The 12,494-nt window shown below is 38.4% G+C and overlaps 1 protein-coding gene across 5 annotated transcripts in view; it reads left to right on the top strand.

Moving 5' to 3' along the window:
• The window catches only part of mctp1b (multiple C2 domains, transmembrane 1b), a 41,310-nt gene that overhangs the window by 24,744 nt on the left and 4,072 nt on the right, over positions 1 to 12,494 (top strand). For 2 of the 5 annotated variants that reach the window (XM_067573911.1, XM_067573915.1), the window contains exons 6-20: positions 1,992 to 2,030; positions 4,662 to 4,829; positions 4,940 to 5,070; positions 5,923 to 6,109; positions 6,200 to 6,293; positions 7,450 to 7,552; positions 8,165 to 8,267; positions 10,253 to 10,354; positions 10,473 to 10,547; positions 10,942 to 11,061; positions 11,142 to 11,252; positions 11,602 to 11,655; positions 11,753 to 11,862; positions 12,123 to 12,232; positions 12,317 to 12,414. In XM_067573911.1, coding sequence (XP_067430012.1) covers positions 1,992 to 2,030; positions 4,662 to 4,829; positions 4,940 to 5,070; positions 5,923 to 6,109; positions 6,200 to 6,293; positions 7,450 to 7,552; positions 8,165 to 8,267; positions 10,253 to 10,354; positions 10,473 to 10,547; positions 10,942 to 11,061; positions 11,142 to 11,252; positions 11,602 to 11,655; positions 11,753 to 11,862; positions 12,123 to 12,232; positions 12,317 to 12,414 — 1,605 coding nt within the window. The remainder of the gene's footprint in view (positions 1 to 1,991; positions 2,031 to 4,661; positions 4,830 to 4,939; positions 5,071 to 5,922; positions 6,110 to 6,199; positions 6,294 to 7,449; positions 7,553 to 8,164; positions 8,268 to 10,252; positions 10,355 to 10,472; positions 10,548 to 10,941; positions 11,062 to 11,141; positions 11,253 to 11,601; positions 11,656 to 11,752; positions 11,863 to 12,122; positions 12,233 to 12,316; positions 12,415 to 12,494) is intronic. The other 3 variants (XM_067573912.1, XM_067573913.1, XM_067573914.1) reach the window with 3 other exon arrangements.

The following is a 12,494-nucleotide window of genomic DNA, read 5'->3' as shown; positions in this document are numbered from 1 at the left end:
GCTGGTGAACATAGTGGAGCATTTAGCAGCTAAAGAGCCAGATATTTCCCTCAGGAGTTGGTAGAGAGTAAAAACAGAGCTAAAAGAGAGTGAATATTGGACTTACATTCACCAGGTGGACAGAAACACGACTCCACATGAATGATAATGTTGCTCCGTAACTGCTTGATGTGGAAATAAGCAACTGTTTGGTGATAATACATCAGTTTTGTGCTTACAGCTTGTTGTGCTGCCCCCAAGTGGCCAAAAAATCCCCCCCCAAAAAACCCAAAAAACAATTAATGCAGCTTTAAAATGAAATTCAGATAGATGTTTTTTAAAAAGTGAAATATTTAAATTATGTAGCAAGTAGTGTTTTGATTTAATAATTAGGTATTCTGTTACTGAACAGTTTCACATCTGTTGGCCTCTCTTTGCTTCCATACATGTTACAGATACGGTAAGAAGTGTTAATCGTAGTTTCTGGTAATTTATCCTTTATCAGATTAGAGTGTCAGAAGATGGTTTCCTCCCACTAAGATATTAAACAGAGGAAGTCTCCTTCATGTTTTATTCAGTTTATAAATGAATTATAGCCCAACTTGTCAGTCTGTGCTGCAGCTCTGCTCTGAGAGGAGGAAGAGGAGGCTGAGGATATAGAGATTTATGGTAATGAGAGACAGAGATGAAGATGTTGGAATATCAACAAACAACAACAGTAAAACACAAACAGCAGAATCGGGAGAGCTCAGATACATCAAAGTGTCATTAAAGTTAATGAGCGTAATTAATATTCAGCACCGGTAGAGAGATTTATTATCAGATGCTTTATGCACATCACTTGTTTTATCTCCTTGTAGTTAGAAACGTGTTCCTGTCCTGTAGCGTCCCCTAGTGGCTTAAAAGGTCTGCAGTGCTCCTGGGCTCGTGTTTATCCGACTTTTAAGAATAAAACTTAATAATGCTCCAAGAATAAACAATAACAGTAACACATATTTGTAAAGTGACTTCTATTTACAAAGAAGTGATCACATGAAAGGAAACAAAACAGATTTTTCATGCATATGTTTCATCAGTTAACTTGATATAAAGTTGAGTAAATCTAAAGTTAATTAATATTTGCTGTGAGCAGCTTTGTCTTTAAATCAGCAGCAGTTTCCTCAGTGTTTCAGGTACTTGGCAGGTCGGTTGTTACTGCATCTTGTAGAAGTTGCTGCAGTTCTTCTTCTGTGGTTTTCTGTTTCTGTGTCTTCATGTTAATCCCAGACTGACTCTGTGATGTTGAGATCAGAGACCATCTGTTCTTGTTGATGAAGGTAGTTCTTTATGACTCTGGTTGGGTGATTGGGTTCGTTGTCCTGCTGCAGAATAAGTTTGGGACGATCAGACGCCTCCATGATGGTGTTGAATTATGATTAAGAATCTAAACTGCCTGAAACTTTTGCACAGTCCTGTCTATAATTATCTTTTTTTGTACTAGTGTGAAATCTTTAACTCTGCAGGAATAATGAATATGTGAAATGAACAACAATCTAATATATCTATAATGTATAAATATATAAATGTGGATGAAATAACAGGAAACTGTCAGAAATGGAAACTAAATATAAAATTTATTCATATAATAATAATGAATCACTGTCAGATTTATTCTTATTGTTTGTTTGCACCCCTGGTAAATCCCAAAATAAGTAAAAAAAAGTGGTGTAACGTCCAAACAAAGGTTCAAATACAAATAATATATAAGACTAAAACGACTCTATCAATGATTTTGCTGCAATAACATATTATTGATGATTATCATTTAACAGCACAGTTTGCTAAATAGTTTTTGTTCATAAGTTTGTGAGTAAAAGTGAAAGATTTTTACTTTTATCAGTGTGATAAATACAGGCCCAGGTTTGCATTTTATTTTGTATTAAAGGAAGATTTCCTGTAGCTCCAGTTAAACCAGTAGTCTTTCCCTCCACTGCAGGAATCAGTTGAAATAATGTATTTTAATGTATATTCAGACCATGCTGCTCAGGAGGTCCTGGAAACGATCCACTAAGGTAAAATCATCATCATCGTCATCATCACTGCTCCGTCTGAACTGTCTGTTTGCCGTCACAGCTTCCCATCTGCTGTCCTGACGCCTTCATGCTGATCATGTTTCTGTCAGTGCTGATCGCTGTTGTTGTTGGTCGTGTTGCCTCGTGTCTTCGTTGTCTGTGTTATTAGAGCCTCATTTGACCATTTTCATCACGTGTTTTAATGGCTTTTAGTTCAAGTTGACATGCTGTGTGTTGAGATCCTTAAAGGAAAGATTCACAAACATGTTTTTTCTGGCTGTAATTATTCGTCCTGTTCATACTGACCATTAGAAGATCCCTTCATAATAAAGGGTGTCACGATTTCCATTCTAAATTGGTAATCAATCGTAGTGAGTGTTCAGTTTCGACCATTGAAATCAAAAGGAGGATCAGCGATTCTCCCAGTATTTTTTTCTCTCCACCTCCTCATACTTGTGCGCGTCTGGAATAAAAAAAACAACAAAAAAACAACATTTCAAAGACGACACAGTGTAGCTTACCTATAGTCCCTAGCTACATTACTTTGGGACAACATGGCCGCTGCCGGAGTCGTGTGGAAAATCTTTGATGTATCTTCTGCATCGTCGACAGAAAAACTCCAGTTTGTCGGTAAAGTTGGAATATTGACAGATTCAAACTTTCCGGATCAATAACTCATAAGTGAAATGTTGTTAAAACACAAACGATGTCTCTTTCCTACCATAGTTAGACAGACGATGAGCTGATAACATTGTTCTCTGTGTGCAGCCAGCTGATAGTCGACAAAGTGCAACACACGTAGACAAGCTGTTGTTGTAAAGTATCTTCTGCCATCTGGTGGCTCTTCTTTTTGTTTACGTGATGAACCGTTTGTTCCCAGTTGACTGGTGAACTAAGTTATTGTTATTACATTTTAAATAATTATTTAAATTTGACCATACAGCCTCAGTGTGGTACATTCCAAAATAATATGGCGGTTATATCACACTTGTTACCGTGTAGCTCATCTTTTTAAAGAAGAATCTGAAAATGTAAACGACATAAACCAACGATCTGTTGATCTTTACAAATCAAGACTCAATAGTTTAGATCAATAGTTTAGGTCAAATCGAGACCTAAAATCGAAAGTCAAATTGAATCATAGATTTAGAGAATCGTGACACCCTCGTTCATAATGCATCACGAGCTGTAACAAAACTTCCAAAAAGTTTTAGAAGCCCGGAAATAAAATCAAGTGAGCTGCCAATCTTTTGTGTGTGTTTAAGAATTAGTGTATTCATGCAGTTTACAGTGAGAGTGAAATGTTCAATCATGCTAAGCTAATTATGCTAACGTTACTGGCATATAATTTGAGGTTTTGTGTGTTTGTGCTGTGAAATGTAAAGTGTCAATTGGTTGATTCAGCTAGCTAACGCAACAGTTATGCATGTTAGTTAGTGGGTATGAATAATTAGTGACAACTAATTATTAATACTAATAAGGGGAACCAAGCGTTCACACATCCAGGCAAATTATTCAGACAAGACAAGAAAAATGTCATTGCAGGATAGAAAGCAGTGACGTCTGCTCACTGTTAAGCTCCCAATAAATAATTATATTCTCTTTATTGAAGCAACGTTTCAATCTGTAAGCCTGAGGAAGATCATACAGATTGAAACTTTGCCTCAAAAAAGAGAATAAAATTATTTATTGGGAGCTTAACAGCATCCAGACTTTGACACTCCTTTGTATCCTGCAACTAATCTCTATGTAACAACTAGTTTTAATTTAGTGATGTGTAAATCTCCACTTCTAAAACGCTGACGTCATGATGAAGCTAACTTTGAACTTATGAACAGCTGCTGCAGCTGGCTCGTCTTCAAACGTGGCTTATTGTAACTCACCGGGGCTAAAATGATCCTGTTAATTCTCATCCATCCAAAAGTGATTTTTGTATCTGAGTTTGAAATTAAAGGACACATATTCTACACATTTCCAGCTCTATATTTATATTCTGGGGCTTGACTGGAATATATTTGCATGATTTCCAGTTAAAAACTCCTTATTGATCTTCTACTGGTCCTTTATGCAGCCCCTCAGTTCAGCCTCTGTCTGAAACAGGCCGTTTTAGTTCCTGTCTCTTTAAGGCCCGCCTCCTGATGAGCCCACTCTGTTCTGATTGGTCAGCTTCAGGAACTATTTACGTAAACAAACTATAGTAGCAGGATTTCACTTCTTTTTCTCCTTCTTTACTCCAAATGTCAACATCTCAAATACATTTGTAAATGTTGGAGCTGAATCACATCTGAAATATGAGAGTGAACAACACATGGAAACACCTTAGCAACCACCTTAGCAACCAAAAGTACAGACCGATGTCAGCTCATCAGCAAGGTAGAAAAAAAAACGTTACGATCATGTTTAACATCCGACATCAGAACAGGATATAAATGATAAAAAACCACAAAAAGCAGAACATGAACATGGCCCCTTTAAGGACTTAAGCCACCTTTGAAGAACTGACACATCCAAACTTGGGTCAAATTGTCACAAATCATGATCAGTCTAACTGACGCTCTCATGTTTCCTAATGTGATGAATAAAACTCAGCACGTGTGTGTGTGTGTGTGTGTGTGTGTGTGTGTGGACCAGCAGCAGCAGTCACAACGTCTCTCAGAGATGCATCGGAAGTGGCAGCTGTGGAGAGGCATCGTCAGCATCGCGCTCATCGAAGGTCGGAACCTCATCCCCATGGACCCCAACGGTCTGAGCGACCCGTACGCCAAGTTCAGGCTGGGACACCAGAAGTACAGGAGCAAGGTAACGCCGACCCCCCCTGACCCCAGATCAGTCAGTCTCTGTTCGGTGGTTTACTGAGGTGAGATGTTTACATTCGGGGATGAAACCTGTGCTGTTGTGTGTGTGTGCAGACTGTGCCAAAGACGCTGAGCCCACAGTGGCGGGAACAGTTTGACCTGCATCTGTACGAGGAGTCGGGAGGCGTGTTGGAGATCACAGTGTGGGACAAAGACACCGGGAGGAGAGATGACTTCATCGGACGGTCAGTCAGCGTTTGAATGTCTGCATGCATTTGTTTCATTTGTAAGCTCATTTAAAGCCCCCAAAAATCTGAGGCCTTATGTCATAATTACAAGAAGATGATCCTGTAATTATGAGTTTTCTTTTTGTTAAAGGACAGGTTCACAGTTTTTCAAGTGTGTCTTAAAACAACAGTCAGGTGTCCTTATGAGCAGTGAAAGAGGTTTTCCTCGCTGTAATCATTCCTCCTGTTCATACTGGATATTAAAAGATCCTTCAAATGTGCTTTCAGTGGAAGTGATGGAGGCCAAAATCCACAGTGTGTCCACACAGTCATTTAAAAGTTGATGTGAAGCTTCAAAAATACAAGAAAACTCCAAAGCACTCTTTTTTTAGAACAATTAAAATGCCTTTATTGTCATGGCATGGTCATATAGACTTTTAAAAACAAAGCCTTCGTCAGGGAGTCAAACAGATCTCATGGAACACCTGACCTTTTTCTAGTCATATCAAGTGGATATCTGACACATTTACAGTCTTTTTAGCATCAAATTCCCTCTTTGTGTTTCCCTGTTGAGCTGCAGGTGGAAGTATAGTAACAAAAAGAGGAACTTTGGCACTAAAAAGACTGTAACGTTGAAAGATATCTACTTGATTTGACTCATTTGGACGCTGAAGCTTCATATTAGCTTCAGATAAACTTTTAAATACATTTTTTGCACAGAAGGAGGACTGTGGATTTTGTCCCCCATCATTTGAAAACCTTCCTCACCATGTATGTGCTGTTTGTTTGGTCTTTATCTCAGTTTTATTGTGGTTGTGACTCAGTTGTGTAGTTTATGAGCTCGCGGTGTGTTGTGTGTTTGTCGCTCAGCTGTCAGTTGGACCTCTCCACTCTGGCTAAAGAGCAGACGCACCACATGGAGCTGCCGCTGGAGGAGTCCCGGGGCTATGTGGTGCTGCTGCTCACGCTGACCGCCTCGGCTCACGTCTCCATCGCTGACCTGTCCGTCACGCCGCTGGACGACCCGCAGGAGCGCAGGGAGATACTCAAACGCTACGTGAGCAGCTCTCTCACTGCTAATGATGATGATGATGATGGTATTTATATCACTGCAGCGTAAACAACGTCTCTCTTTGTCCTTCTGTAGGGTGTGTTGAGGTCGTTCTCTAACTTGAAGGATGTGGGCATCGTGCAGGTGAAGGTGATGAGAGCTGAAGGACTCATGGCTGCAGACGTGACTGGTAATTTTAATAAAAATAAACCATCAAAAGTCCTCCTCCTCTTCCTCATCATGTGTTCTCTGTTGTTCTGAATGTTTTTATTAGGGATGTCCTGAACAGTTCTTAAAGATCTCGGCATGAATTGAGAATTTTATAAGGTTCTCATTCATTAAAGCAATATTTAAGTGCATAAATAGTGTCACCCCGGATATAATCTGTCAATTGACCAAAAAATTATAGCAGTAGAGAAGTCACGACAAGTTGGGCAACTGTGGTAACTGTAGAGTTCAAAGGTGCAGAACAACTTTGGGTCAGTCATCTTTTTCAGTAAAACATTCGCAGTCATGGAACAGAATTAAAAACACCATCAGAACTTAAAGTTTTCACCACATACATGAAACAACAACCAAGATGAGAGCACTGAATAATAAAACTATTAAAAACACATCAGTGAGCCATGTTCCTTCATTATGACGAGTTTAGTCATGTTACTTTGTTTAGAAACGGCTCCAAAGACTAATAACAGCATCATGTTTTCAGTCTCTGGAGAGTAGTTCTGTGTAAGACAGACGCTACTGAGCATGTGCAGGAACATGATTATATTTACAGCTTCACTAGCTTGTTGTGCTACATATCACAACCTCTGGACTTTCTACTACATTGTTCATAGTAAATAACTTTAGTACAAAGTCAAGACGTTGTGATATGTAGCACAACAAGCTAGTGGAGCAAGCGTCTGTCTTACACAGAACTACTCTCCGGAGACTGAAAACATGATGCTGTTATTAGTCTTTGGAGATGTTTCTAAACAAACTAATGTGACCAAACTCTTCATGATGAAGGAACTTGGCTCACTGACGTGTTTTTAATAGTTTCTGGAGCAACAACGGAGGAATAATCAGACTTTGATACACACACAATACTTGTTAGTAGAGCAGTTTATTGTTGGTTTGGATCCAAACATGAGATTTGTTGACAAGAAGTAAAACAAAGACAGTTTTTCTTTAGTTTTTAATGTTCCTATTTCTTTCTCTGTCTATTCTTCATCTTTGTGCAGCTCATTGTATTGCATCTTTTGGAATGAAATATATTTTATTATTATTGTTATTTATATTATCTATGATTAATGTTACAGTAGCTGTTAATATAATGTGACTCACCTATGTTGGTTTCTTAGGTAAGAGCGATCCTTTCTGCGTGTTGGAGCTGAATAACGACAGACTGTTGACACACACGGTTTACAAGAACCTCAATCCAGAGTGGAACAAAGTCTTCACCTTGTGAGTGAACATCAGTCTACATGAAGCTGTTTCATTCATTTATCTCCATAATACAGAAAGTCTTTATTTCTTTATGTCTATATTTCCTACTGTTAATGTATTTTGTAATGTATATCTTTAATGGAGCTGCTTCTAACTACCTTAAATCTTATATTTTTGCTTTTTATTTAATGTCTAAAAAGAAATTCTGTTTTATTTTATGGCTGCAATCAATTATTTTTATTATCAATCAATCTGCTGATCATTTTATAGATTAATCAATTAGTATTATAGTCTATAAAATATCAGAATAAAGTGAAAAATGCCTGTTATCATTTCTTTGTCCGACTAACAGTTCAAAACCCAAATAAATTCAGTTTATTATGATGTACGACAGAAAAACTAGATTAATTTTCTATCATGGATTGATCGATTCATCATTGCAGCTCTATTTTAATGGCTCTTTAAGGCTACATTGATTTTAAATGTAAGATAGATGTTTAAAAAGCACAACAGATTCATTAAATAATTAACAGTTTTTCAGCGGCTGTAGTGCTGATCGATCACTGGCTGAAACCTGATATTTAATAGCTCTCTACATCAGTCTGAACTGATCTCCTCTCTTTCTGTCAGTAATCTGAAGGACATTCACTCAGTGTTGGAGGTGACGGTGTTTGACGAGGACAGAGACAGAAGCGCCGACTTCCTGGGAAAAGTGGCCATCCCCTTATTACACGTGAGTACATGAAACTGTGTGTTGTTATCTATACATCCCATAAATCTACAGTGTATAAAAAATATCCTGATACAGGTTTCAGGGTTATATATATGTATATATATATATATATATATATATATATATATATATATATATTACCCTTAAAAACAGAGTTTACAAAGAGCTTTGACAGACAAAGCAAAAGCAGAACAATATAAAGCAAAGACATGAGACAGAAAACAATAACAGGTCTGACAAAGAAAAACAATAAAGAGATGATAAAAAGATTAAAAGACAATAGAAAGATGACCAAAAGACAAACATTACATAAAAGCAAGTTGGTAGAAATGGGTTTTAAGAGGTGATTTAAAAGAAGTCACTGATTCTGCAGCCTTATCTCCTCAGGCAGGTCGTTCTAAAGTCGAGGGGTCCTGATGGCAAAAGCAGGATCACCTTTAGATTTAAACCTGGACTTTGGAACGGCCAGAAGGCTCCAGCTGAGGATGTAAGGCTATTTGTCATGTAAACATGAGCATCTGCAGCCTCTTAAACCAGTGATGAACCACGTCTGTATATAGTGAAGGTCAAGTTGTAAAGAATGATTGTAAAGATTCAATCGGAGACTTAAATACTGCAGTTTTTCTTCTTTTGTGAACAATTTTCGATTGAAACATAATGCATCACTTAATTGCATATGTGCACGTATAAGAGGAGAAGGAAGGGACAGAAAATAAAATCACAACACAGAAAATACTTTCTCTAAAGGATAAAGCTGTGATTTTCTATATTTTTCTTCTTGTCAACAAATCTCATGTTTGGATCCAAACCAACAATGAACTGATCTACTAACAAGTATTGTGTGTGTATCAAAGTCTGATATATCTTATTCCTCTGTGCCATAGACCTCCGTTGTTGTTCCAGAAACTATTAAAAACACATCAGTGAGCCACATCGCTGCACTGGGTGACATGTTCCATCATCATGAAGAGTTTGGTCATGTTAGTTTGTTTACAAACGGCTCCAAAGACTCATAACAGCATCATGTTTTCAGTCTCTGGAGAGTAGTTAGAAAATATAACACTCTTTATGGTTCATCATCCAAAGTCCTTATAACTCTGCTGCTCACATCACTTCAGGATGAAAACAACCTGAGAACCTCCAACTGGTTACTGTTTAGTTATCTAACATCTTTTTTTAACTTGTTGAGTAAAAAGCATCTTTGAGTATCTTGAAAATCGCTCTCTAAATAATAAATATATGTATCGTATGGCTGCCTCTAAACAGTATCTATATACATCTCACATTCAAATGCTGCAATCCACTGTAAGTCGGAAGTCGATAGTTCAGAGTCGGTTTTCCCGACTTCCAATCTAAATGCATCCCGGTGCGTCTGCTCAGGAAAACATGGACGCCTGCAGCAGACTGATGTTTGGATGTACACGCAGGTTTTCATTCCAACACAACACGACAGCAGCTGATTTAACAGATTAACACACTTAAAAAGAGACGGGAGGAGTAGACACTAAGACTTCTATCAAGCACAAATCAACTGAATGGAAATGGCAACTATGAAGTTGTTACAACACATTTCACAGCACAAACACTACATAAAGTTAAAGTTGATGAAAAGGTCGTCCTGCTTACTGTTCACTGTGTCGCCGCCATGTTGCTGTGACATCAGGTGTGTTTCTGTCGGAACTAAATGGATCTCACCCAAGTTTCCGACTTGAATGACTGTTCCATTGCATTTTTCCGTGTGGGAGGTTGTTTTTCTACAAATACAATGGATTGCATTAATATCCACACACATGCAGTGACAGACGAAGCTTTGGAGCAGACAGTAAACATGTCTCCTGTATTAGTGTCTCTATAGTTTTTTTATGTTGCATGTTTAAATTGGTCCTACCTGCATTTCCAGGTAGCATTAAAAAGCTCCTCAAAAGTCTTAGTAAGTGTGTTTGACGTCAGTATAAACTGTAACGCTGACTATCTTTATCTGTCAGATCCGTAACGGAGAGCAGAAAGGATACGTGTTGAAGAATAAAGAGCTGACAGGTCCGAGTAAAGGACTCATCTACCTGGAGGTTGACGTCATCTACAACACAGTGAGTGTCAGTCTGAGCCGCTGCAGTGAGGGTGTGATTTTATTTATATTTTATTTATAGCGTACGTGACGCCCGGCCTCGGTCACATGACCGGCTCTAAGAGTGTTTTTGTCTTCAGGTCAAAGCTGCTTTGAAGACGGTCGTCCCTGCAGAGCAGAAATACATCGAAGAAGAACCAAAAGTCTCCAAACACGTATGTTGACGTGTATTTATTATTTACTAACATGTTCAACATAATAAGAAGAGACCATTAATTAAACCACAGTGACTCTAAATAACAATTATATCACAGGCCACATCTTCACATAAAAATGATAATAATAATAATAATAAATAAAATGTATTTATTCTATTATTATATTGTAATTTATTAGAAATGATAGTAGTGAAATAAAACAATAAATTTTTATCAATAGATTTTTTAAAATTGTTATATCAGGAAATGTAACATGATTTAGCAGATTCATGCTGTACAACTGTCTAAATAATTCTAAATAAACTACAGTTCAGGGGATTTGATGACAGTAAAAAATATATAATATCAGTTAAAAATGATTAAAAAAAAATGTTGACTTTGTGTCTTTCAGTTGCTGCAGCAGAACTTTAACCGTGTGAAGCGATGCATCATGGTCTTGATTAGCTACGGGACGTATATCAACAGCTGCTTTGAATGGGAGTCTGCACAGAGGAGCATCATCTCCTTTGTGGTATGAAACACACACACACACACACTCTCGCAGGTATTGTCATGTTGTGTCTCGAGTGTGATCACGTGTTTGTCTCCCAGCTGTTTGTGGTCGTGGTTTGGAACTTCGAGCTCTACATGCTGCCGCTGGCCTTACTGCTGCTGCTGGTCTGGAACTACTTCTTCTCCTCAAGCAGGGACACAACAGACGTGGTGAGAAAACAATCAAAACAGGTTTTTCTTTATTAAAGGACAGGTTCACAATTTTACAAGTGCGTCTTAAAGCAACAGTCAGGTGTCCGTATGAACAGTGAAAGAGGAAGTATAGTAACAAAAAGAGGAACTTTAGCACTAAAAAGACTGTAACGGTGAAAGATATCTACTTGATTTGACTCATTTGGACGCTGAAGGGATCTTCTAATGGTCAGTATGAACAGGAGGAATGATTACAGCAAGAAAAACATGTTTCACTGTTCGTTTGGGCTCCTGACTGATGTTTTAACATCCTTTAACATCTGTATTTCAATCAGTTAACAGTTTATTGCTTCTGTTTCTGCTGCAGTCCATGGAGGCCATGTTTGAATGGGAAGATGAAGAGGAGGATAAAGACGACAAGGTGTTGTCATCGTAAAGCAGCTGCACATCCGTCTGTAATGTTGGACAGTATAGTGAACTAAATGACTAAACTCTGACCTTTCCCTCGTTCTTGTCAGGACTCGGAGCACAAGGGCTTCATGGATAAACTGTACGCCATCCAGGACGTGTTCATCAGTGTGCAGAACGCGCTGGACGAGGTGGCATCGTACGGAGAGAGGATAAAGAAGTGAGGACGTAGTTTCCACCAGGGAGACGGGGGACACGTTACACCTCACTTTTCAAAATAGTGTTTTTGTCACAGACAGCAAACAGATGGGTTCTTCTCATAGTTTTAGAAGAACAACCCATTTTTTTAATTTGGCTAACTCACAAGATGAATATTGATTGACCACAGCTGATAAGATATAAAGATATGAGAAGCCTTCTTCTTTTATGTGAAGCAGCAGTTTTTATATGTTTATATGTTCTGCTCTCCCTCCCCTGCAGCACCGTTAACTGGACAGTGCCTTTTCTAAGCTGGTTGGCGATCACTGCCTTATGTCTGGCCACAGTTCTTCTCTACCTCATTCCTCTTCGATACCTCGTGCTCGCATGGGGTGAGTCCTGATTTACACACCGACAGCTGATCACACCGACACACAGAATATGCACGTATATACTCTAAACTCTCTTCTCTGTAGGTGTGAACAAGTTCACGAAGAAGCTTCGTGATCCGTACATGATCGACAACAATGAGCTTCTTGACTTTCTCTCCAGAGTGCCCTCTGATGTTCAAGTGGTGGGTAAATTATTACTGACAAAATTAATTAGCAGTGATTTTGATATTCGTTTAATTGTCTTCCAAGCAAAACTGCAGAA

The sequence above is a fragment of the Thunnus thynnus genome, chromosome 19 (genome assembly GCF_963924715.1).
Source record: "Thunnus thynnus chromosome 19, fThuThy2.1, whole genome shotgun sequence".
Taxonomy (NCBI): Eukaryota; Metazoa; Chordata; class Actinopteri; order Scombriformes; family Scombridae; genus Thunnus; species Thunnus thynnus.
This window is presented reverse-complemented; position numbering and strand designations above follow the sequence as displayed.